The sequence below is a fragment of the Nomascus leucogenys genome, chromosome 13, assembly GCF_006542625.1.
Source record: "Nomascus leucogenys isolate Asia chromosome 13, Asia_NLE_v1, whole genome shotgun sequence".
In the NCBI taxonomy this organism is placed as follows: domain Eukaryota; kingdom Metazoa; phylum Chordata; class Mammalia; order Primates; family Hylobatidae; genus Nomascus; species Nomascus leucogenys.
In genome coordinates, this window is record NC_044393.1 from 79,300,725 (window position 1) to 79,328,074 (window position 27,350).

The following is a 27,350-nucleotide window of genomic DNA, read 5'->3' on the forward strand; positions in this document are numbered from 1 at the left end:
CTTCCTCTCCATCATCCCCAACAAACCTAGTCTGTCCTCCACTACTTCCTTGGTAGAGAGGATGCAGACGAGGAGTGATTTGGGGAAAGAAAAGAGAAAGCAGTATGGTGAAACTAAGGTAGGAAGCCGAACCACGGAGGCTCTCAGAGTGGATAAGCAAAACCTGCAGAAGGAGTCAAAAACTTTCCAAGAAGGAATCTGAATGTCTGATGCTTAACTCCTCAATTTTACCTGAGATATACTTTTTGATGAAGTCTCTACATTTTTGCCTGGGCGCGGTGGCTCATGCCTGTAATCCTAGCACTTTGGAAGGCTGAGGTGGGTGGATCACTTGTGGCCAGGAGTTTGAGACCAGCCTGGCCAATGTGGTGAAACCCTGTCTCTACTAAAAATACAAAAAAAATTAGCCTGGTGTGGTGGCGGGCACCTGTAATCCCACCTACTCGGGAGGCTGATGTGGGAGAATCGCTTGAACCACGGAGATAGAGGTTGCAGTGAGCCAAGATCATCCCATTGCATTCCAGCCTGGGTGACAGAGCAAGACTCAGTCTCAAAAAAAAAAAAAAAAAAAAAAAAGTCTCCATGTTTTGATAAAGCCTCTCTTCAATGCGTAATTCTTGCCGCCACTATCTGGGGTCACCTCCACTGCCTCCCCTTCCCAGCACCTGTAACACACCTCCCTAGTATTTTAAGAATCTAAATATAGGAGATGAAGGTTTTCATATGATGAGGTGATATTCAAAGCTACAAACCAAACATTATCTTTAAAGGTCAAAAGATCTTACTAGGATGATCTGCAGGCCCTTGCTCCTCTTCCAGATAATATTCTATCTTTTTTAAGTCTTCTGGGGTAAATCTCCATTTATTCTCAGCTGGTAGGGGTGGCCCTTTGGGGCTGGATCGTTTCCGGGCAGACCCAGGAGGAAGGGCCTGCTGGCAAGATGCTGGCAGGGAACCAGTAATCAGTCCTTCCGGGAATTTCTGAGCTAAGACTTTTAGACCTAGGTTTGGAAAAGCATCAGAAAAAGCTGCATTAATATGGCAAGGCCAGGCCAAAACCTGGAAAGAAGCCTGCATGTCTTCTCATCTCTGGTCATCAAGTTGAGGCCAACACAAGGACATGAAATCTTTCTTAACTATTTCATCATTAAGCAAATTATACCAGAAAATATCTGTTGTTACATGGGATTCTGAGAATTCCACAAGAAATCCTTTTGCTCGAGTCTTCAGCATTAGGGCTTTGTGACAGAGCCCTGAAGCAACATCAGGAATTAAAAACATGTGCTGATGAAGCTAAGGGAAGTTTCACATAACTCCTGACTCCTTTCAGCCAGCATGGCATTTTCTCTTTCCAGAACACTGAATTCTGAGCACCAAGAGAGAAAAGGGGATGCAGGTGGGACTGAAGGATGATCAGCCTTTGAAGTCCCAAGCAGAGTATCACCTTACTCACCTCCGGAAAGCATGAAGAGGTTTTCAAATCCACGCTCGCACATGGTGGTGGCCGCCTGACTGGCCAGCCTTTCATCTTCGTCATATAGAATGATGATTTTGCCATGGGCATTTTTCTAAGAGTCAGATGAGTTAAGGTTCCAAGGCACTGGGCTGATGTCCCAAGACTACGAGAAACCCCCAAGGAATAAAAGGTCAGGTCCACCTGTCTGAGTTCCTGGGAACGATGGACAAGCCCATTCCTGCCGTCACACCAGCAGGGACTGGATGGTTTCCCGTCATGGAAACCACACAAGCTGGTATTCGTTTCTTTTGCAAACTGATGTTACCATGATCTAAAAGACAGCACTAGTTCCGGACTTTACATCCTTTAGCTCTCTTATCCCTACGACCCTGGAAAGTAAATATTACAATCCCCATTTTACAGATGAAGAAATAGAACAACTGCTATGCCTAATGTGTCCACTGAAGCCTATTTATGATAGTAAAAATGTGGGAGCCATCTAAAAAGTCCAAAATAAAGCACTAGTTTAGTAAATCATAGTAAATCTGAATATATTACACAGCATCAAAAATGTGGTTTACAGAAGGCTTGCATCAGCATGGGGAAATACATCGGAATATGAACTGAAAAAAAACAGGATACTAAATTACATATATAGTAAGGTTTCAACTTTGTTAAAAAAAAAAAACACCCAGCATACAGTCTGGAATAAAATATACTAATAATGTAACAGAAGCCACTGCTCAACTGTGTGATTAAAAGATATTTCAATTTTCCTTTTAATAATTTTTGGTATTTAAATTTTTTCTGCTTGTATAATTTTTATCAATGAAAAAATTAAAATTTTAAAAGAAAAAATTAGAATAGAAAAAAACCCTAAGTTCTGCTATGGAAAGTTTTCTGGGAGGAAAAAAACTCTCTTAGGACTAACTCTCAATGGATCCTAACTCTTAACCTAGTGTCTTTTGGCCCAGGGCAAGACGGTTTGAAAGCATCCGCCTAAAGAATCAGGATTCTCCGCAATAGCTAGGAATCCAAATTCTAAAATTTGCTCAGCCGAATAATATCAAAGGTCCTTCACAGCATTCTTAACAGGAGCGTGGTTCATGATAACTGATTCTTACAATCCTCATACCACCCAATTCCTTAAAATGCAACAAAGGATACATATTCAAGAATATCATTTGAATAAGGGTTCATTGTTCTAGACAGAGTTGCGATTGGGTAACTGTAAGCTGCAAAGAGAAGAAAAAGTTTAGAAGTCTGTTGTTCTCTTAATACAACTTGGCCTCAATTCCCAGCTGGTTTAAAATCTAAGAGTTAAATACATCTTCAAAATCCATGAGCTGCTGGGCATGGTGGTTAACACCTGTAATCCCAGCACTTTGGGAGGCCAAGGTGGGTGGACTTCTTGAGTCCAGGAGTTTGAGACCAGCCTGGGCAACATGGTGAGGCCTCATCTCTATAAAATATACAAAAACATTAGCCGGGTGTTGTGGCCTATGCCCATAGTCCCAGGTACTCGAGAGGCTGAGGCAGGAGGATCACTTGAGCCCAGGAAGGCAAGGCTGCAGTGAGCTGTGATCGCACCACTACGCTGTAGTCTTGGCAACACAGCAAGGTATTGACAAAAAAAAAAAAAATCAACAAGCCATAAACCTAAACACTTCTGTGAAAGAAAAGAAAGAGCACTATAAACAAAGTATGAAGCTTCACTTCCCTGCTTTTGACAGCCATCTGTGAAAATCAGCAGCCTCTCAGAGTATTTTATGGTGGAGCCAACCTTAGAGGATTCCATAATGGATCCAGCTAACATACGGTTTCCTTAACTGTCTGCCATGGGCTGTGGTTCCAGCCTGCCTAGACTCAAGAGCAGGCTCTCTGTTCTTGAGAGTGAGGCACTTTAAAGCCTTCTATCTCTTACCTCCAACAATGTGGCACTGCTGGTAAGAATCTCTATCACGCACATCTAGCAGCAGGAAGGGGCAGTCAGGATAAGGTTTGTCTTTGGTATGGGGCTCTGCTTTCTTCACTGGCCCTTTGTCTAGATCCAGTTCCCCAACACCACTGATGACACTGCAAGTGAAAAAGTAGGTCAGCAGAAACCAGTCAGAGGTAGGTGGCTTAAAGGTCGAACGTGTTTCTTCAGAATAGTGAGGTGAGTGCTCAATGTCTTTTCAAAGGACGCTTCAAAGGGAAAGGAAAATGGATGTGGTGTCTTAGTTCTGCCTCTGAATGCAGAATCCTGTGGATTTCCTCTTCTACTGCACTGGACCCCACAGAGGAGACCCACATGTCCACACTCACCTTCAGACAATGCGTGTCAGTGCATTACATGGCTGAGGGGGTAGGGACTGAAGGGCACATGCTGCCTCTAGCCACAAGGGCAGCAACAGAGGGAGAAAGAAGGGAACTGTGAATCCAGTGGAGCAAAAGAGGGAAGAATATGGTTGGTAGGACAGGAAAAAGGAAAGACATTTCTTTCTAGGTATAAGTAATATAAAGTAACAATAATGCTTCATATATTTCATATACGTAGTCAGTGACCTATCTGCTATGGTATTGAGTCTTAATACTTACATAGCTCTCTGTACTTACTTCAGTTTTGTAGGTTACAACATTGAGGTTGATGAGGCTTTAGATTTGGTGGCATTCATAGAAGGAGGCAGAGGAAGAGCTGGGATTAAAATGAGGAAGCTAACCACTGCCACTAACAGTTCTAATTCTAAGGTCATTCAGTCACTAAAACTGGTCACCATCTTAATATTATAGGGAAAATGTGGTAAAAACATGAATCAAAGTAATAAGAAGACTAGGTGTTATGAACAAAATGGCAAGCAGTCAAATATCCTCACTGGAATAAGAAGATGGTTACTTTCTTAGGAAATATTAAGACACATATGCTAAATCACAGATCAGTATGTAGCATAGCTCCTTTCCCATAACAGCAAATCAAATTCTGCATTTAAATCCAATAAACACTATAACTCTATGCTATATAGTGCATATTTTGTTGAACCAAAGGAGAAGAACATCTGTTTGATAAGAAACTGCATCCTCAGTGGAAGTCCTGTTGGCCTATCTCTTCTTGAGTGCAATTTTAGAGTCCTTTCGCAAAAGTAACTATAATAATATAAAGCTAAAAGAATAATAATAATAACTAATAACTAATTTCTCCAGAACTATTTTATCAGTCAAAGGGATGGATATCTGCTGAAAATCAGTACTGTCTTATAATCAACAGTTAATATTAGTGAGAAAGTACTACACGGACTAAAGTCCATGTAATCCATGGAATAAGGAGGCCCATGCCGTAGAAGAAGGAGCAGAAAAATAAAATAAAAAGAAGGAACAGCCACATTCAGCTTTAGAATAAACACCAAGTACTGCTTTTTCCTTTGCACCTACTTAGTATCAGAGCACTATGTGTGGCACTGTCACTTCTGGACAGGGTATTATAAGCTGCAGCAGTCGGAAAAGGGGGAAAAATCATACTCTCTGAATCAAAAGATAGTATTTGTAAAGCTAATTCCTCATAACAAACTTACATGTAGGAGGGAGAAGAATGGAACTGAGAAATGAAAATTAAACTCTCCTATTAATATATTCTCACATTAACTCAGTAAGAATGCGGTGAAAAAGATTCAGGAGGTAGCATTTATATAAAGAGAAAGTAGAAGGCTGGGATTAAAATGTGAGACTTTACTCCTGCCAGTTCTGTTTCTAAGGCAAGAAAAAAAAAAGATCCCTGAAACTGGCCTCTAGATTAATGTAAAGGCAAAATGCAGTGAAAATATGAATCAGCTTCGAGTACCTCTGAAGAGTTGAGCGGCTGGAGTCCCCTGCTCCTGCGTTGTTTATGAACTGCTCAGGGCTCGGCGACTGCTCACCTGGATTTCCTTTCCCATTGGTCCTGGCAGTGATTTCGGCATCAGGGTCTGAAGCTGCAGAATCATTGTCTAATATTTACAAATAAAGAAATAATTAGACTGAACTTCAGGATTTGTATTTACTTATTAGTTCCACTGACATTAAGTCAGAAAAGGAAATCTTATAATCATTATTAAATTGTTGTGGAAGTGCTCATGTACAAGTTCCCAAAGTGTAGGGGACCCCACACATCCCCAAGGCCCTTTCAGGGGATCTGCAAGGTAAAAACTATTTTCATAAGATGTTACTTGTCTTTTTTACTGTGTTTATATTTGCACTGATGGTACAAAAGAAATGGTGGATAAAGCTGCTAGCGCGTTAGTAAGAATCAGGGTTGTGGCACCAAACTTTATTAGCAATCATCATATTATTCGCCATCATGGATGCATTCACAGTAAATAAGTATGGCAGTCACACTAAAAGAAGGTCCCTGTTAAAGCAGTAACAGTTACTATTCTTATTAAATCTCACCTTGAAGTAAGTACATGCTTTTTTTAATGTTCTGTGTGATGAAGTGAGGAGTCCACATACAATTAAGTTTGCTACATACCAAATTACCAGGGTTATCTCAAGGAAAAGTATTAGTGTGATTGCTGAGTTGCAGGCTGAACCAGTAACTTTTCCTATGCACACCATTTTTGCTTAGAAGAAAAACTGACAGAAAAACTATGGTTAGTTAGACTTGTGTATTTGGCAGACATTTTCTCAAAAGTGAACTAAATAAGCCTGTTTGTTATTTCAGGGAACACTACTGATGGCATTGTTGCCAATGATTATATTTTAAGCAAAACTCAGAATTTTGGAAACTATATTTGCCATCAGGAACTGAAGTATGGGGAGCTGCTTCCCCATGCTTACAGATCTTTTTGGTAAGATAGATAGTGAGAATAATATATGTGATTTTTTTTGACAGTTGTATAATAAAATGTATTAACCTTTGGGAAGATCTTCGTAACTCAGTGAACCAATATTTTCTAAATGGCCAGTACATGATGTTATACAATCATGCATGGGTAAAAGATTCAAAGTATAAGAGAGTTACACTGAAAGTGCCTGATTTTAATCTAACAGTATGAAAGATTCATTGGTATGATTTCAGATTCTACATTACAGCTAATCCTTAAGAAACTAGCAGTTGTCAAGTTTTATCTAAAAGGGCTATTAAAATACTTCTCCCTTTTCCACCTACAGGTTTGTGTGAGCTGGATTTTCTTCACACACTTTAACACAAACAGCACATCACCACAGACACCGCAGAAGCAGAGAGGAAAATCAGCAATCCTTTCATTAAACCAGACACTAAAGAGATTTACAAAATATGTAAACCAATGATGTTCTCAGCAAAATTTTGTTTTGGAAATAATGCTATTTTTCATAAAAAGATGTTATTTATGTTTGTAATGGGTTTAGTATGGTTATATTTAAGTGAAATAATAAATAAATACTGTTTCAGTTCCCAGTTTAAATTTTTAACACACTAAATATTAATAGACATAAAGCACACAAACCAAAGCTCTTTGGGATCTTCAATAATTTTTCATAGAGTGGAGGAAGAGAACAAAATGTTTGAGAATTTGCTGTTCTAACCAATACAGTAAAATTTAAAAAATAATAATAATAACAGGGCGGGCGTGGTGGCTCACGCCTGTAATCCTAGCACTTTGGGAGGCTGAGGCGGATGGATCACTTGAGGTCAGGAGTTCGAGACCAGCCTGGCCAACATGGCGAAACCCCATCTCTACTAAAAATATAAAAATTAGCCAGGTGTGGTGGCAGGCACCTGTAATCCCAGCTACTCAGGAGGCTGAGGCAGGAGAATCACTTGAACCTAGGAGGCAGAGGTTGCAGTGAGCTGAGATCGTGCCACTGCACTGCAGCCTGGGCAACAGAGCAGGACTCCATCTCAAAAAAAATAAATAAATAAAAATAAAAATAACAAGTCTTATTATTAAAGAGGATATTAAATTTATTTTGCATATGATATGATAACACACCTAGAAATTTTAAGAGAATAATATGAGAATAAGTGCAATAAATATGTGGTTAGATAAAAGAAATGCTAAAATATTTGTCCTATATACCAATTAAAAAATAACAGGAAACAAATCTCATATACAGTAACAACTGCAGCTATACAATATACTCTCTGGTGGGGGGAGAGGGGAGGGATAGCATTAGGAGATATACCTAATGTAAATGACGAGTTAATGGGTGCAGCACACCAACATGGCACATGTATACATATGTAACAAACCTGCATGTTGTGCACATGTACCCTAGAACTTAAAGAATAATAAAAAAGAATGTATATAAAAATATATATATATATATATTCTCCAAGAAATGATCCTAAACTGAATGTAAATAACCCATAAAAATGTATCAATCCTTTATAGGACTTATAAAAATTTTACTTAGAGGCCTTAAAGAAGACCTCAATGACGAGAGTAACACACCCTGCATGTTCCTGATTGGGCAAGTAAAACTAAAATGTTAGTCCCTCCCAAATTTAACTTTTGTCCTTAGTACTAATCCCAAAGGGATTTTTTTAAAAACTTAAAAGGATTTAAAAAATAACAAGAGTAAACACACACACAGACACACACACACACACTCAGATCCTTTTTTCTTATTCAGTTTCACAAGACTTAAATATTCTGGAAGCAATATGTACCCATGGGTTTTTGATGTGTTGGTTTTTGATATGTATGAGGAAATAGGAAAATATATGTATATACATAAATAATTAGGGGTGATTTGGAGACCTGCCTTATGAAATAGTAACATACGGTAAAAAGATAAATGATCAAAATAGTACAGCACTACAACCAGAACAATGGAATATAATAGAGAACATGGAAAGTAATATAAATAAAAAGTCAATACATCCATATCACAAATCAGTGGGTAAAGGGAGAACTACTGAGTATATGGTGCTAGGAATATTTCTCAACTATCTGGAAAAATCTAATTCAGATAATCACCTCGTGTCATATATCAAAATACATAACAGATGGTTTAAATGCAAACAAACAAGCCAATAGATTGTTCGCTACAAAATGTAGGTAAATAATTTACCAACACTGAATTTTATGAGTCTAAAGCAATAAAAGAAAACAACAGTACAGACTAACAGATTTGATCATGTAAAAATGCAACCTCATATATATCAAAAACCAACACACAAAAAATTAAAAGGTGAATAACAAATTAGGAAAAAGATCTGTAACACATATGAATTGAGAAGGTTAATATATTTAATTTATAGATTTAAAAAATTAACTAGCTCTTTAATATAATGTGAAAAGAGTAAAAATGCAATAGGATCATGTGCACGAGGTAAAAATGCAAGTAAGATTAAATTATTAACAGGGAAAGGAAGTCTTTCCCCCACCGAAGACATGCAGGCCCTCCTGCCTCCTTCCCCAAGGGAAGTATCAGTATATTAAACACTTTCACGTATTTATGTCTCATTCCAGAAATAAAACATTTACATGTGCTTGCATATATTTTACTTCTTCCCCCTTTTACAAATCCAGGAGAATTCTATTCATATTATTTTATACTTTGGGTTTTTGCTTTATTGTTGTTTCATTTTTACTTAATATAGCCTGGAAATTGTTCCAACTAATCAAGATTTTTTTCTCATCCATTGTCAAGTTAGTATTGTTCTCCATTGTAAAAAGATATCATAATTATTCAGAACTCACAAATCAATAAGAAAAAGATGAACATCCTATTACAAAGAAAGCAAAAAGAGCACGTAAACTCCTTAAAAAAAGAAATATGTATTTATGACCAGTAAACACACACATAGAGCATAATCTTACTATCATATAAATAAAAAACTATTAGATACTATTTTTCACCTATTGAACTGGAAAATATTTACAGAAATGATAATTATTCAGCTTTGGCTAGGATGAGGAAAAACAGGTCTTGTCATTCACTCTTGGTGGGAATGCAAACAGGTAGAACCATGCTGGAGAAAATGTGGCAATCAGCACTGGGTGTCTAAAGTGGTTCCACCCTTTGACCCTCTGCAGCAATTTATCTTCAGGGAATAATCAGAATCATACAAACATTTACATATATACATTGCAGCATTATTTTATAAAGGTGAAAAATCAGAAAAAACTGTAATGCTCAACAAGAGAATAATTAATTATGGTGTATCCAAAGGACAGACATTAGATGACAACACCATCTTTATAGTCATGCTTTTGAAGCCTATTTAGTGACATGGGAAAGTATGAATGAAAAAGCGATAATTGAAAACAGCACAATACAAAATTATATACGAAGAATATAGATTTAATTGGGGTGAGGGGTTAGAGAGGAGGAAAGCGGACCAAAACATAAACAGTGATTATTAGTTATTTAATTTTCTTCTTTATATACTTTTTACGGTTTCCTAACTTACTAGAAATACACTTTTAAGTTAGGAAAAAGCGATAAACATTATAAAAGGAGATTTTTTTTTTATCCCTTCAAAGATAGCCAATATGCATACAGATACAATCTGTTCCCCAGGCACTCCTGAGTGAGTTATTATCTGTGTAGAGCACTAGAAAAACACTAATATTACTCACACATTATGGTGTCCTACTTTACAAGAGCCTACTTTGCTGTGCAAATTTATCTCAGAAGAGAAAACTGCATGTGCCCATATGTTCTGGTGCTGCAATCTCAACAATGAATTAAAGGACCAAATCTAGGTGCTTATATAACCCAGTTAAAATAGGAGTACTTGTATGAGGAGACTCAATTATCTCTGTTACAAAGAGCTCTTATTTCTCTGCTTTGTGAGAGGCATCTGTCGAAGATAAATTCCTGTCGTTTTCAGATTCTCTTTATCCTCCCTAACAAAAACCAGTCCAGGGAAATGACAGTTGAGTTGCACAAACCCAGTGTTCAGACTTCCTGAGAAACTTGTCTTGAAATCAGAAGTCAAATTCCTGACCTACATCAACCTTAACGAAATACATTCCTCTTCAATAAACAGCCACACACTGATTGCTGGGTACTTCAGGATAAAATAAAGACCTTAACTCTCTGTATTCTTTTCATGAGAGTACCACTAGGAGGTTTTATTTTCAACTTGGTATTTAAGAAAGGAGATATGGAGCCTACCTGTCTTTCTAGCCTTATCTCCTACCCAGCGCCTACTCATCCCTTAGACCACAGCCAGATTGGATGACTCGATTCCCCAAACATGCCTGATGTGCTGTCCTCTCCATGCCTTTCACAGGCTGCTCCTCAGCCTGCAACAGCCTCATCTTTAACTTGTACCTGTTGAGATTCTACCCCACTTCAAGGCCCAGTTCCAGTGCCTTGAGGAAGCCTACCTCGGTCTTCTTCCTTTTCTTTTTTTTTGAGACGGAGTCTCGCTCTGTTGCCCAGGCTGGAGTGCAATAGCGCAGTCTCAGCTCACTGCAACCTCCGCCTCCTGGGTTCAAGAGATTCTCCTGCCTCAGCCTCCTGAGTAGCTGGGATTACAGGCGCACACCACCACACCCGGCTAATTTTTGTTTTTTTTTTTTTTAGTAGAGACAGGATTTCACCATGTTGGTCAGGCTGGTCTTGAACTCCTGACCTCGTGATCTGCCCACCTTGGCCTCCCAAAGTGCTGGGATTATGGGGGTGAGGCACTGGGCGTGAGGCACCGTGCCTGGCCGCCTACCTCGGTCTTCTAACTGGAAACGTCTTTCCTTCCTTGGAACTCTCCCACAACATCCTGCATCTTTCCTAAAGGCACTTTTCAGTCCCTTAAGGGTACAATGAAGGCAGCAAGAAGACACTGGATGCTACTGGACACACTTAGATTTGTAACTTAGGTCCCTTCCTTACTAGCTGTATCACTTTGAGGAGGCAGCTTAACCTCTGCAGCTTGGGCTTCTCATCTGTAAAGTGTACCTTCCTTCCAGAGTTTTTAAGAAGCTTAAGTAGAAAATTCATGTGAATTCACCTTGCAATATACAGCCAACAAACGATGGTTTCCTTCCATTCCTCCATTTTAAAATTCTGCCACCTTAATAATTTTGTGGTACTGTTATCATTCAGCCCACCCAACGCACATACATGTGTGCACAGGCACACATGTGACTGTCGATTTCGTGTAAGCAGAGCTGTGCTTTGTTCACCTCTGCAGTCTCATAGCACTTAATGTGTAGGTACACAGAATGCTAAAAATATTTGTTGAAAAAAGTAATTAGTATATTAAACACATCTAAAACATTTAAAACTGTAAGTGTCAGAGCCAGAAAACCAGATGGCTTTTTAAAATAAGAATTAACAACTAAAGTATCAGGTAGCATTTCCCTGAGAGTAACAATCTAATTACAAATAGACACATCAAAGTCCCAGTCCCTGGGAACAGACAGCAAATGTGTACAGGGTGAGTGTTTCAGTCAAATGGTCAGCCTGTTATTTTCCCCACACCCTCAATTCTCATTACCTTCCAGCCTTTGAATCTCCTCAGCTGTCACTTCCAGTGTTTGATCAGAGAGGGAAGCAACTTGGATGATCTGATAGAAAAAAGAATGAAATGTGTGGATGTTTGTTTGTTTTTAAACAGAGGCAATTTTGTCTTTTACAAAAGACGAGGGAACAACAAACATCAAAGATCTCTTGTTTTAAGAAGCTGTCAGCGTCCTCAACTGAACGCTGAATCTCAGGCCTCCCTTCTTTTGTGTTGGTAATACACTGCAGATGATCATTTCAGAAGAAAAGCACACATAGAACACTACATAAACTTAGAATGCTAAGATGAAAATTTTAGGACAAGAAACATGAATAAGAGTTTAAAACCACATCTGTATATATCGTGGTCCAAGCACTACACATTATTTCTTGAAAATGCAATACTGACCTAGCATAACATAGAATGGTATCAGCAATTATCCACGCAATGAAGAAGTAAATGTAATAACAAATATACTGATTACAGCGTTTTATACTTCTATACAGTATTCATTTTTAAAGCACTTTTCACAGCTTAGCTCACAAGACCCAAGATTCAACTTGAGTTATGCCAGTGGAACTCTTGCTTGGGAGCTAGAAAGACACCTTCTCCATAATTTTCAAATAAAAGAAGAAAGGGACTTGCCCAAAATAACAAAACAGCTCTGGTAGGATGATTTGGAAAAGATCAGTCCAAGAAAAGGGGAAATCACTTGGTTTCCAGAGAAAAACGTTGAAACAATCCAGGATCCAGAATTTTAGATTCTAAATATTAAGTTAAATGTATAAGGAAAAAAACCCCTAACCACAAGTTTAATGAATTAAAAGTAGGGCAAACATTTACTTTATAGAATTCTTATCAGAGAGAAAAATTTCTCACCATCCTTATGTGAACACACATACCACATACCAATTAATCTTCCCATAGCTGAACGACATACAAAGAATCAGAAGAAACTCCTCTGCAAACATTCCCTAGAGTTGAATTTAGAAACACAAAGTGGCACAAATTAGACAGTCTTTACTCCAGTGCAAAGATCATGAAACTTACCAGCTGGGCAAAAGTTGTAACTTTTAGTCTCTTGAAAAGCTCATCTTTTTTGTATCTATAATCTGAAAAATATGGTAAGACAAATATTTATCTATTTTGCTTTTTTAGAGCTATTCTTTCTAGTTGTCAAGTTATGTGATCTTTCAAGTTACTTATATGCTTTTACATCTATTATCTCATTTGAGCCTCATGATACCATCAAAATTAGGTGTGGCAGGTAGTAGTATCATCTGTTCAATTTGTTTCCCTTTGCTTTGTCATTAGGAAGCTTAAAGTTGAATTTATAAGCTACCTTTGGTCTAGTGACTACCCCTTTCCTTTATTTTATTAGTCTACCATTTTCCTTTAACTAAGCTGTCTCTACTTCGACCACATTGTACTCCATGCATTTTTGTAAGCCGCCTCAACTCCTTTTCAGAGCAAAGCAGGAAAGAAATGTCCATGTTTTACAAATGAGGACAGAGACTCAGAGAGGCTGAGCTGCCCCAGCTCAAACAGCTGGTGAGATGTTCATGCCCCACTATTCTGACTCCAGCTTAAAAAGAAAGCAATATTATTCCTGCCATTACACACTATGCTGGAGCCACAGGATGACATTTCTACGTGTATGCTGACCACACAGCTGTGATTGGTTCTGATCATCTCTCAGCTTCTCTCCAACTTCACTCCAATAAAAACTAACCTACTTAGTTTCACAAGATGAAAAAGTTCTGCAGTTCTATTGTACGACAGTAGGAAAATACTTAATGCCACTGACCTGTACACTTAAAAACCATTACGATGGTAGGTGTTACGTATTTTTGTTTTCGTTGTTTACTACCATTTTATTTTATTTATTTATTTTAATTTCTCTGTCGCCCAGGCTGGAGTGCAGTGGTGTGATCTCGGCTCTCTGCAACCTCCACCTCTCAGGTTCGAGGGATTCTCTTGCCTCAGCCTCCCGAGTAGCTGGGATTACAGTTGCCTGCCACCACGCCTGGCTAATTTATGTATTTTAGTAGAGATGGGGTTTCACCATGTTGGCCAGGCTGGTTTCAAACTCCTGGCCTCAAGTGATCCACCCACCTCAACCTCCCAAAGTGCTGGGATTACAGGCATGAGCCAAAGCGTCCGGCCCCACCATTTAAAAAAATAAAATAAAACCAACTTAGGCCAGGTTTGGTGGCTCATGCCTGTAATGTCAACACTTTGGGAGGCCGAGGTGAGTGGATCACTTGAGTCCAGGAGTTTGAGACCAGCCTGGCCAACATGGAAAAACCCCGTCTCTACTAATAATACAAAAATTAGTTGGGTGTGGTGGTGCACACCTGTAATCTCAACTACTCCAGAGGCTGAGGCATGAGAATCAATTGAACCTGGGAGGTGGAGATTGCAGTGAGCCAAGATTGCTTTACCACATTCCAGCCTGGGTGAGAGTGAAGCTGTGTCTCAAAAAAAAAAGGCAACTTAAAACATCAATATTTATTCAGTACTGTCTTTACAATTCTGAGCTGTAACTCAAATATACGTACTTCTGCACTTGTGTTAATAATTCTTCCCAGCACATTAAACAGTTATTAAAAACTAAGCCAGTTGCACTTTATCTGTTCCATAGATACGTGTTAAAGGTTAGCTTCCTTAAACTGTTTTGAAGATGACAGTCAAATTCTGAATGGTTTTTAGTGTTGAACTCTGCCCACCCTCATGCTTTCCTCCTCACCTAGGTTTTTATATTGGTACCCATGACTCTTTAAATGCTGCCTCATTATTTCAGAATTATTAAAGGTTAGCTGGTTAATTGCTATGGCCTTCACAGCATAAATGTCTCATAAACCAAGACTCCTAGCAACAAAGGAAAGGATTAAAAGTATTTAAGATTATTTACCTGGTGTAACTAATCACGTTCATGAATTTTCCAAAAACCAGCACAGACCTTAAGACTCAGAGTTGGGAAATGGTATTACTTTAAAAACTAGCCTTCTGTAAATATATCAAGGCTTTTTAGAAATAGGGAATTAAACTTCTCTGTTCTAAAATGTCTTAAAGAGAGCAATTTGGCTAATAACAGACTATTACTTCTAGGAAATGCTTAGAGATGCTGCTTCTGGATACAACAAAGTAACAAACCTATATGCAGTGGAACTTCTAAAACCTGCCAGGATGCAGACCCAAATAGGCCGAGCTGAGGCTTTACCAAGTACAACCGGATAACTACAGTGTTCCTTTTGATTGCCACCAACTTGCCCACCAAAAGTCATTTATGCAAATCAAAACAACAATAAATCAGCAAATGGAAACAGCCAACAGCTTTCAAGTAGTTTGCACTGTGACATTTATCCACTGATATTCTTTTGGTATGGTTACATGGTTTAAAATGCTTCTAAGCATAAAATGTATACTTTAAAATCTCCTTTAACTAAACAGAGATTAATTTAAACAAACAAAAAAAGACTGCTTTATTCTAAAGATTGGGATTTCTACTGTCTTCTCCACAAGCACTAGCAGCCCCCTACATATTTGAACCTGAACTCTACGTACCTGGTTCTGGTTTAGAAGGACAGCCGTCAGTAGGACTTTCTGACATGATTACTCAGAGATAAAAGATCAAACTAGATGTTTTACAGTAAGTTTAAATTTTTATAAAAAGGATGACTTGGAAGGCTCTGTCAGTCTGTCCTCGCAAGAGCGAACAGAGCTTTAAGAATGCAGCTTCTGCTATGTGTCTTCTCCCAAACTCTGTGTTGAAGACAATCCTAGTTTCAGATATGTTATCAAGGTGTGCTTCTCCAGTAAGTTTAGGTTCTAAGTCTGTCTCTCTCAGGTTACTGGAAGGACAGAGACCTGACTATCTAGGATGTTTCACACTGGGTCCAACTAGTGTCATCTAACCACCAGAAACCAAGAATGGGCTTTGTAAATTGTCAATAGACATAGAGTGTCTATTTTCCCCAGGTAGAGTTGAAAGAATATTCAGATTACAAAGGATTTCTGCATTTTCAGGGTTCTGTTGAAATGCATTATTAGCAAAGGGAAGTTGGGTTCACAGTGGAAGACAAATCAAAGGAAGTAACAGAACAAGGTTTGTGGTTTCACAGAAAGAAATGGCATCTAAGGTAATCTGAGTAAAGTGATGGGTCTAGGGTATCATGAAACAAGGGAATATTCTCCTCCCTTTCAACCCCAAATAATACTTGCAACAGAAAATGGGGAAAGAGAAGGAAATATCTTCTAAAATGTAGATGCCAAACCAGAATCTAAAGCAATTCTGTCAGGGAATCAGCACCAAGTGTGTGAAATGGGGTAACAGGAATCTCCTGCTCTACTAAAAGGAAGCCCTCCACTCCTACAGAGGGAAAGTGAAGCAAGCATTTTTCAAGGCTCTGTTCCAAGGGTATTTCTTCTGGGAGATCACCTCCACGTAAGGTTTAGATATTAAAGAAACCACATCGTACTTTGAAGAAATGTTTTAAGTGAGGTTCTGGCAACCTGGGCAGAATGGGACATTTTTATGGGACAAATTTCTAGTGAGGACATGTGAACTCACACTCAGCTGCAAATGGATGAGAGGTGACAGAGACGACAAACCCAAAAAGAAGCAGGCCATCTGGATTCTGCCTGCCTTGGATGAGTTGAGGATGGCAACAATGAAGTGTAGGTGAGTAAATGCAATCTTTCTCCAGAGTTTAACAGTATATATTTTCTATAGATATTTAAAATACGTATACTTATGTAATATAAAATGTTTAGGAAGAAAAGAGAAGGATACCGTGGCATTACATATTTTTAAGAAGTTTGTAGCATTAGCCCTTATAGCTGAACATGGCAAATGAAAACACAGCATGAAGCAGCTCCTGAGTCCGTATCTATTGGTTGGGGTTTCCCAATATTGCAGCAATTCAAATGGAACTTTGATTTCAAATAAAAGGTCTGCTGTGTAAAAGAAGAAAATGTTCTGATGTATTCTGGATGTGCAATTTTCTCTTCCAAGAAGATGTACATTACCAGAGCCAAGTCCTGAACTATGATCAATCAGAGTATCTCTTTACCACCATTAACTAAATATCCCCTAGCACTGGGTTCTCGTATTCAAGATATGAGCAAATCCATCTTAGAAAATAGATGTTTCTACTTCTTCCTTAATTCTGGCCTTGAAGTATACACTTTACATCAGTTTTGGATGCAGACTGAAAAATTATGATTTTGTGCAAGGGCAATGCACTCAATGACTGGTAACATATCTTTGTAGATTAATTTTTTAAAAGGATGTAGATGAAATATGATTTTTAATTAAAAGAAAACAGACTGCAATGAATTGATAATGCATAACACTAAGTTCTCACATCTGTGTCTTCCATGAATACCCTCATTTATACACACAAGAATGTTCTGAAGGAAGATATTATTACCCTTATCTCAAATAGAGACAAAAGAAGACAGAAAAGAGGAAATATCTTGAAGAAGGGCATTAAGACTGCAGTACAATGACACTAGAAGCTTAACCAGAGCTCATTCCACCAGATCTGACTCCACAGGCCAACACTAATGTCTCCTATGGGATGGAAATAGGGCAGAATTTAGGCCTACAGGCCACAGTCTGAGGAGCAGCCCAGTATAGCACTCAGGATTTCCTACAGCCCTTGAGGCACCTGCTAGACTTATCGGACCATCCATAGCTCTCTGTGCCTGTCAGCTGTGGAACACAATTGTTAGTTAAGAACCAACTGATAGAACAACTATAGACTTCCATTTTCCCAAACCATCAAGGGTGTTACTTACTTTTCTTAATCTCTTCGAGCTTCTCAGTATATTTAGTCATACTGTTACCTAAAAAGAAAATAAGGGTTTTAGATATACTTTAAATGGAAGCAAATGAGTACCACTGTGGAAACAGAATGGAGAAAGTATCCCCTAAGATTCCCTATCCTGTTCTTAGGGGATTCTGGACAGCAGCAAACAGGCCACACACAGTAAAATCTTTTGGATAATACAGCGTTATTAAAAGTTGCAGAGCCGAGGGAAATGTTTTGGTAGAATGTGTTTAAGCTGGGATGCATACCCCCAAAACATTGAAAAGTTTCAGGAGATCATTTTCTATCAATTTGTTTTTCGAGTCTAGGCTTTCCTCCTCCTTTTATCTTCCCTGCCCGTGCTGACGATCTTTTTGTGGGGAAGATATACAGAAGAGAAGCAAAAAGGAGGCAGTGTTCTTTGAGTGTCTAAAATGTGCCTTTGTGGTTACCCAAGCAACTCTCTCCTCTCGGCTTTGTCTTCACAGTTTCCTTCTCTTTCCTGAACTTGCGCTTCTACTGTTCATGCTCACATTGCAGTCTGAACTAGACTACACAGTCTACACATTAGTATTCACCATAGATTTGATGTGCTGAGAAATAACAGCAGATTCTTGCCACTGCGGAGAGCCCCCAGCCCTCGTGTTTTATAGTATGTTTCTATAATACTAGGTACTGGCCAAGGTGGTTTGGAGGTTTTCAGATTTAAAAAACTCAGCCAGGAACCTTCTGGTTTCCAACTCAATTCTAGCTGTCAAGCCAGGGGCTATTTTATTTTACTGAGTATGCTTCGATTTGATTCAATTCAACGCAGGAAGCTCTTTCTGTCACCTAAAAGGTATGGCAAAAGGAAAACATTCAAAATAATTTCTCATTTCTAAAACTGTGCTCCTAACTTTTTAAGCCTGGAGAGGATCTAGTCAGATGCAGCCCCAACATCAGATAAAAGAAATGCTTTCAATTAATAGTAGCATGAACTGACATTTTCAAGGACTATTCTGAACTTTTCTTCATGTTTGGGTCAGAGGCAGAAAAAGAAAATCCTTGCTCTGAAACCCAAAATACATTTTCAAAAAAACAACTTATTTCATTGGCTATGATTAAATCTTTACCATGAATTCATCATGGAATAAAAATCCACCATTGTTTTCTTTTCTTTTTTTCTTTTTTTGGTCTTAAGACATACACTCTCTGTATCCAGGACCAGAAAGGAGGATTCAGAGTAGGCCTGGACCTGGAAGTTCCAAGTGAAATGAAGGCAGTCAGGGCTGCTGGGAAGGCCTAAGCCTTCTCAAGAGAGACACTGAATACCTCTTAGAAGAGGCCCAAATATCACCAAGATTAGAACCAAATACAGTCTTTCCTAGGTTCTTCAGACTGCAATTGACCTGAGATTTGACCAGATCTTCAGAGCAGAAGCCACGATTTCTTCCTGGACACACATCTCTCCTGCCCACTGCCACTCTGAACTCAGGCGTGGACTTGCCTGGTCAATACAATGGGGGAAGAAGACGGCAAATTAGTATGCTGTTCAGCTTCCCAAGTCTCATTCTTAAAATATTTTACCCAGTAGCTTTAGGTTATATGTCCCTGAGTCACCCACAGTTGCGTGTTATTGACGTGGCAGGTAGCTTCTTTCGGCTAGGGAAGCTTTAGGCAATCTAGTCAGAAAATGAGGGACAAAAAGGAACACCTATTTGTCTGGTGGCATGGCAAGTTAGTAACTAAGCCAGGATTCGCATTTCCAACCTCCTGAAAAACACGTCTTTTTTTGTTGTGTTGTTGTAAAAAAACACAATGAATCATGAGGTAGATTTGTAGGAAATGCTCCTTCCTTAATAGTGAGAGGTGGGGATCATCTTGTGTTGTAAATTCCCTGAACAATGGAAAACACTAGCCAACCTTATTTCTCCAGTCTTTATTATTGAAACACTGCATTTCCAAACCACAGTGGTTTCTACTAACAAAGCGTCTACACTTCATTTCTCCATTAATTACAAACATTTCAGGGTAATTACACTTAACACTTTATCTTGTATCAGCTGACCCTCAACACAATGCAGGGAGGTAGGCCATCATGCCCACTATTTGTTTTCCCCCTAAAGGAGAAGGCTGAGAAACAAAAGTTTTTTGCAATTATACAAATATTTGGTGACATTCAGAACAAATCTGAGAGGACTACTGATGAGTTCTTTTCACTATAGACATTCATTCTATCCAAGAATGGGGAAAAAAAGGAGAATGGAGGATTTCTTCCTTGCTTTAATTGGACAAATGAGATAGCAGGATGGCTGACACAAAAATACCCCTAAAAATGGTTTGAGAAAGTATGAAAAGTAGCATTTTTATCCCACTTTGTAAACTGGTTATATCTTAACTGTGCAGCCTATCTTACTGTATCTAATTGCATCTGAAAATAGTTCTGACTACCTTTTAAAAAGATTGGAAATGAATCCATTTCATAATTCACTTATTTATAAACACGGCTTTGTTTCATACAAAAGAAGCCTAAAAGACTATCCAAGAACCATTTTTTTTTTTAAATTGAAATTACACATTACTGCCAGCTACATTTTCCTAGATAAGACTTTTTGATCAAAAAGAAAAAAAAAAGTCAGTGGCTCCCCATTGCTTCCTAACTAAAGCTGAAACTCCTTGCTCTAGCACTGGACACCAACTCACTACCTGTTAATATTGCTTTAATTACTTAACTTGACAAACTCTTAGTCTTCCATTCTCTAACGTATCACCTTGCCACATACTCGTAATAGCTCACCCAGCAGGAAGTCACCTTTCCCTCCTCTGAGCCTCTATAGCACTCGGCTTACAACTCACAAGGCATTTATCACTGTATTGTCTTACCTACCTTACTAGACAGAAAGCCAAAGACTATTTATGGGCATGTACACACACACACACACACACACACATGCATGCACACACACACACACGCATGCATGCACAATCTTTATCCCTTCCATTGTCTAGCATAGGAGACACTCAAAAATATTTGCTGAATGATGGTCAGGTGCACTGCATCATGCCTGTAATCCCAGCACGTTGGGAGGCTGAGGAGGCAGAATTGCTTGAGCCCAGGAGTTCCAGACCAGCCTGGGCAATATAGTGAGACCTCGTCTCTACAAAACACACACATACACACAAACTAGCCAGGCATGGTGGCACATCCCTGCAGTCCCAGCTACTTGAGAGGCTGAGGTAGGAGGATCCCGAGCCCAGGAAGGGGAGGTTGCAGTGAGCAAGAATGTGCCACTGCACTACAATGTGGATGACAGAGTGAGACTCTATCTCAAAAAAAAAAAAATGGCCAGGTGTGGTAGCTCACACCTGTAATCCCAGCACTTTGGGAGGCTGAGGTGGAAGGATTGCTCAAGGCCAGGAGTTCAAGACTACCCTGGTCAACACAGTGAGAGCCCATCTCTATAATAAATAAATAGGCCGGGCGCGGTGGCTCACGCCTGTAATCCCAGCACTTTGGGAGGCCGAGGCGGGAGGATCACGAGGTCAGGAGTTTGAGACCAGCCTGACCAACATAGTAAAACCCCCATCTCTACTAAAAATATAAAAATTAGCCCAGCATGGTGGTGAGCACCTGCATTCCCAGCTACTCAGGAGGCTGAGGCAGAAGGATTGCTTGAACGTGGGAGGCAGAGGTTGCAGTGAGCCAAGATTACGCCACTGCACTCCAGCTTGGGCAACAGAGCGAGACTTTGTCTCAATCAATCAATAAATAAATAAATAAATAGGAAAAATATACATTTGCTGAATGAAATTTATTATGGAGATCTACTATCTGAAAAATCCTTATAATGAGTTATTTTATAATGCAAATACTTCCCAATTTGGTCTGAGTTTCTGCACACCTGATTTTCTTTAAACTATGTACAACTTGACTTATATACAGTATATGTTATGTGCTACATATATGACTCATATTGCTTCACGACTTAAGCAACCTAGAAATGTACAAGGTAGAATTTAGCTTCTACTTTGTTTACTTACAACTAAAGTTGTGATAAAAGATATATAACAAAACTTTACAATTAGAATCAACAGGAAGAAACAACCCGACTATAGCAACAGTGCTGTGTAAAGACAGAGTGCAACTGATTCAGTGAATGAGTCATTCATTAGATTTTTTCCATTGTTTTCCTATAATTTAATAACATTATTTATACTGAGCCAATAAGAAAAGCAAGTGGTTTTGTGCAGCAGTAATCTAAAGTAGATGAGATTTATAAGGCACGAACTCAGTTGCTAAGAGACAACTCCATGGCTTTATTTTTCTTCAATATTTCCCTCCTCTATGGAGAAGTTCTCTTGGCTCGGAAGAGCAGAAAGCATGAAAAGAGGCACAGTGGTCCTTTGTTAACCTCAATAAGTGATATGTGTGTATAGTGCTTTCTGGTTTATAAAAGCCTTTCACATATATTTCTTCCTTTGATGGAAGAAACAGAATTAAACAACAAATAAAAATGAAGAGTACCTAGTCTATAATGAGTTTGATGCTTACAGTCAAGGCTATTAGCAAATATTCAGGAAAAGTAAAGCCTAAAGAAGAAAAGAGGGAATGAATAGTTTGTCTAGAGATAATAAAAGGAAGGTGAATTTTTAAAAAGACAAAAATAAGGCTAGAAAAGACTGAGTGGAGAAAGCCTGCAGAATTTCAGAAAGCTAAAGAAATTGGAAATTAGATTGAATACAGATAGAAATGAGAGGACAATGCAGCCAATGGAAGACTGTGGGGACTAATAAACGGAGAGCCCTGTGGTTTGGACAGTGTCCCTTAATCAGCCTGCAGTGCTGCAAAACAGACACCCAGAGAGGGTGCTTGAGAATATACAAGAACCCTGCAGTGGTGACTGAACAAAACGCAGCCAGGGATTTCATCAGAAGCATAATCCATTCATGGCACAGTCTGGCAGTGCTGGGGAGCTGGTAAGATACACACAGGCACCTATGGAACAAAAGAAATATTTGAAGTTCAAAATAATTCTGAGATTTCTAGCCATGGCTGCACATCAGTGTTTGAGTCCATATGAGAAGCAGAGCCAGAGGTATAAAAACAAAAAATAATCTTTACCCAGGAGGAAGATAGCAGGCTTTGAAGAACTCAGTAGAACGTGATTTGGGTGAAGACAGGAGATATCATGAAATTCTTGATTTCTTGTGATTACTCTGAATTGCTTGCTGTTTGGTAAGAAAAGATGAAAGACCCATCTATTTAGCCTAAAAATGAGAAATGCTCACTCATTCCTGTGCCTATTTCCAATGTTCTGACTGCAGAGCTTAAAAACAAACCACAGGCAGAAACTCTGTACTCTTACCTGGGCTATAAGATCCCTTTTCTGTTTCCGTAACTCCTCACACTTTTCACCTCATGATACACATACAATGATAAAATGTGGATACAATGCTGGGTTTGGGTTGATCCAGGCCCTGTTGGCTAAAGGCCTGCAGGGATCTGTACCTTGGCACATAACACATAGGCTGCTGCCCACCAGGTAGAAAACTTTTTCTGAATACACAGGGAGGTAAGTCACAAAAATGCACAGAAATATAAGCATTAAAATAAAAATCTCTCCCTAAATTGACTTTAGAATAATTTCTAAATTTGAAACAACAGCAAAAAAATTGAACACTAGAATAGGATTTCTCTCCCACACAGTCTTTAAAATACTGTGAGTTTTAAGCAATGAAACACACTTTGGCCCTTCCAAAAGCTTTACAAGACTAGTTTGGGAGACTTCTGCTTCCAGAAAGATAGGGTAGATGTACTTAGCTACTCCTCCAGCTAAGAAAAAGAAAACCCTCGACAACCCACAGAATGGGAGAAAATATTTGCAAATCATATTTCTGACAAGACTCTAGTATCTAGTATTTATAGAATATATAAAACAACTCTTTTTTTATTTTTATTTTTTGGAGACGGAGTCTCCCTCTGTCGCCCAGGCTGGAGTGCAGTGGCACAATCTTGGCTCACTGCAATCCCCGCCTCCTGGGTTCAAGCAATTCTCCTGCCTCGGCTTCCCGAATAGCTGGGACTACAGGTGCACGCTGCCACGCCTGGCTGATTTTTTTGTATTTTAGTAGAGACGGGGTTTCACCGTGTTGCCCAGGCTAGTCTTGAACTCCTGAGCTAAGGCAATCCACCCGCCTCGGCCTCCCAAAGTGCTGGGATTACAGGTGTGAGCCACTGCCCCCGGCCAAAAGAACTCTTATAACTCAACAAATAAGAAGAAATATAACCCAACATAAATATGGGCAAATGATTTGAATAGACATTTCTCCATAGGAGATATACAAATGCCAAAAAGCTCATAAAAAGGTGCTCAAACATTATCAGTCATTAGGAACATGCAAATCAAAGCCATAATAATATACCACTTCATGCCCACAAAGATGGTAATCAAAACGATGAACAATAACAAGCATTGGTGATGATGTGGAGAAAATAGAGCCCTCCTACATTGCTGCTGGGAATGTGAAGTGGTGTGGCTGCTGTGGAAAACAGTTTGGCAGTTCCTCAAAAAATTAGACACAGAGTTACCATATGAAAAGCAATTCAAGTCCTAGGTATATGCCCAAGAGAATTAAAAACACATGTTCACACAAAAATTTGTACACTGATGTTCTTAGCAGCACTATGTCCAGTAAGTGTAAACAACCCAAATGTCCATCAACTGATGAGTGGGTAAACAAAATGTGGAATAGCTATACAACAGAAGATTATTTGGCAATAAAAAGGAATGAAGAACCGACACATGCTACAACATAGATGAATCTTGAAAAACATTTCACTAAGTGAAAGAAGCCAGACATAAAAGGCTACATACTGTAGGACTGCATCTACATGAAATGTTCAGAATAGCCAAATCCATAGACACAGAAAGTAGATTAGTGGTTACTCAATGTAGTAAATATGTCAATTCTCCCCATGTTGACAAACAGGCTTAATGCAACTCCTATCAAAATCACAGTGTTTAAAAAGTAAATGTAAATATGATTATTCTAAAATTTATATAGAAAGGCAAGGGAATTAAAATGGCTAAAATAACTATAAAGAAAAAGAAAGGCTGGGCACTGTAGCTCATGCTGTATGTAATTTCAGCACCTTGGGAGGCCAAGGTGGGTGGATCACTTGAGGTGAGGCATTCATGACCAGCCTGGCCAACATGGTAGAACCTCGTCTCTACCAAAAAATACAAAAATATTAGCCGGGCATGGTGGCACCCGCCTGTGGTCCCAGCTACTTGGGAGGCTGAGGTGGGAGAATTGCTTGAGCCCGGAAAGTGGAGGTTGCAGTGGGCTGAGATCACACCACTGCACTCCAGCCTGTACTACAGAGTAAGACCCTGTCTCAAAAAAAAAGAAAAAAAAAAAGAAAGTGGGCATAGTCAGTCTAACCAATTTTAAGTATCCAATTTACTATACAGCTATAGCAATCAATATTATGGTATTGGCAGAAGGCAGACACATGGATCATGGGATCAGAATAGAGAACCCAGAAATAGACCCATACACATATGCCCAACTGACTTTTGACAAAGGTGAACACGAAATTAAATGGAGAAAAGGTAACCTTTTTAACAAATGGCACCAGACCAATTGAATATCCGTAAGCAAAAACTTAGTCTTGATGTGAGTCACATCTCTTATATAAAAATTACCTCAAAGTTTATCATGAACTTATATATATATAAAACTTTTAGAAAAAAAATCATGGTAGAAAAAAAATCATTGGGATCAAGGCTAGGCAAAGACTTTTTAGACTAGACAACAAATCATGATCCATAAAAGGAAAAGCTGATAAAATGGACTTCATCAAAATTAAAAACTTTTGTTCTTCCAAAGACCCTGTTAGGAGGATGAAAAGACAAGTTATGAAGTAGGAAAAAATATTTGCAAACCATATATATCTGACAAAGGACCAGTAGCTAGAATGTACAAGGGGCTCTCAAAATTCAACAGTAAAAAAAGCAAACAAACCAATTAGAACATAGGCAAACGATATGAACAGGTATTTCACCAAAGAAGGTATACAGAAAACAAACAAGCACACGAAAAGATGTTCACCATTACCACAGGAAAATGCAAATTAAAACTGCAATGGGCTGGGCGCGGTGGCTCACGCCCGTAATCCCAGCTAAGGTGGGTGGATCACTTGAGGCAGGAGTTTGAGACAAGCCTAGCCAACATGACAAAACCCCATCTCTACTAAAAATACAAAAATTAGCCACGCATGGTGGTGCACACCTGTAATTCCAGCTACTTGCAAGGCTAAGGCAGGAGAATCGCTTGAACCCGGGAGGCAGAGGTTGCAGCGAGCCAAGATCATGCTACTGCACTCCAGCCTGGGTGACGGGGTAAGACTCTGTCTCAAAAAACAAAACAAACCAAAACAAAACTGCAATGATATATGCCACCACACAGCTATCAGAATGGCCAAAATAAAAGCTGGCCACAACACCAAATGCTGACAAGGATGTGGAGAAAATGAATCATTCATCCATTGCTGGTGGGAATGTAAAATAGTATAGTCACTTTAAAAAACAGCTTGGCATCTTCTTAAAAAACTACATGGGCAACTACATTGTGACCAGCAGTTGTACTCCTGAGCACTTATCCCAGAGAAATGAAGATTTAGGTTCAAACAGAAATATATGCATGAGTGTTTACAGCACTTTTACTTTAATAGCCAAAAAGTGGAAACAACCTTGGGGTTGAATGGTTAAACTTGGTACATTCATATCATGGAATACCAGCCATTAATAAAAAGAAACAAATTACTGATACATGCAACAACCTGGATGGATATCCAGAAAATTATGCTAAGTGAAAAAGCCAATCCAAAAGGTTGCATACTGTATGATTCCATTTATACAGCATTTGTGAAATAACAAAATTACAGCAATGTAGAACAGACTGGTGATTGCAGGGGCTAAGAAAGGGGTGGGAGCAGAAAGTGGATGTGGCTATAAAAGGGCAACATAAGGAATCCGTGTGGTGATGGAAATGTTCTGTATCTTGACTGTATGTATCAAATGTCAATATCACAGTTGTGATAGTGCATTATAGTTTTGCAAAATGTTACCTCTATGGGAAACTGGGTAAAGCATACCTGGAATCTCTCTGCATTACTGTCTACAAAATATATATGTATCTATAATTATGTTAAAATTAAAAGTTTAACAAAAAAGCCAGTTTAAAAATCTCAGGATATAAAAGGACATATGTATTTAATGTGTATTATAAAAAGCAGATATACTTTTATCTCAATATCAAAAAAATGAAATTAATCTTAGGCACCATTATTGAGTCAAATTTTGGTCATGAATTGAGAAATTAAAGAGGAAGAAGGGAGCTGTCCTTCACAAATCCCAGTTTAATTTCCAGGAGGAAAAAAAAAAAAAAAACTACGAAGGCATAGACAAATCCATATATCTGAAATAAACCTCAGCTCTTAAAGTTTTAATTATAAGAAAGTATACAGATTCCAAAATAAATTCCTTCCTTTATAGTAGTCTATGAAATAATACCTAGACTCCTTAGAAAAAATACAGCATTTTAAATCTAGGTGCTTACCTCACAGAATCACTTACTTCAGAAGGGTGAATCACAGTTGCAATTAGGGGTTAGATGGGTAGAGATGAAAGAGCTGAGGGTT

General features: G+C 38.7%; 1 protein-coding gene across 1 annotated transcript in view; it reads right to left on the reverse strand.

The window, feature by feature from the left end:
* Positions 1-27,350, reverse strand: part of CEP41 (centrosomal protein 41) — a 50,799-nt gene that overhangs the window by 5,448 nt on the left and 18,001 nt on the right. Inside the window, exons 3-10 of the mRNA XM_003261337.4 lie at positions 17,655-17,702; positions 12,900-12,961; positions 11,844-11,913; positions 5,271-5,415; positions 3,381-3,532; positions 2,624-2,691; positions 1,454-1,568; positions 786-1,001 (exon numbers count right to left, since the gene is read on the reverse strand). Of these exons, the coding sequence (XP_003261385.1) occupies positions 786-1,001; positions 1,454-1,568; positions 2,624-2,691; positions 3,381-3,532; positions 5,271-5,415; positions 11,844-11,913; positions 12,900-12,961; positions 17,655-17,702 (876 nt within the window). The remainder of the gene's footprint in view (positions 1-785; positions 1,002-1,453; positions 1,569-2,623; positions 2,692-3,380; positions 3,533-5,270; positions 5,416-11,843; positions 11,914-12,899; positions 12,962-17,654; positions 17,703-27,350) is intronic.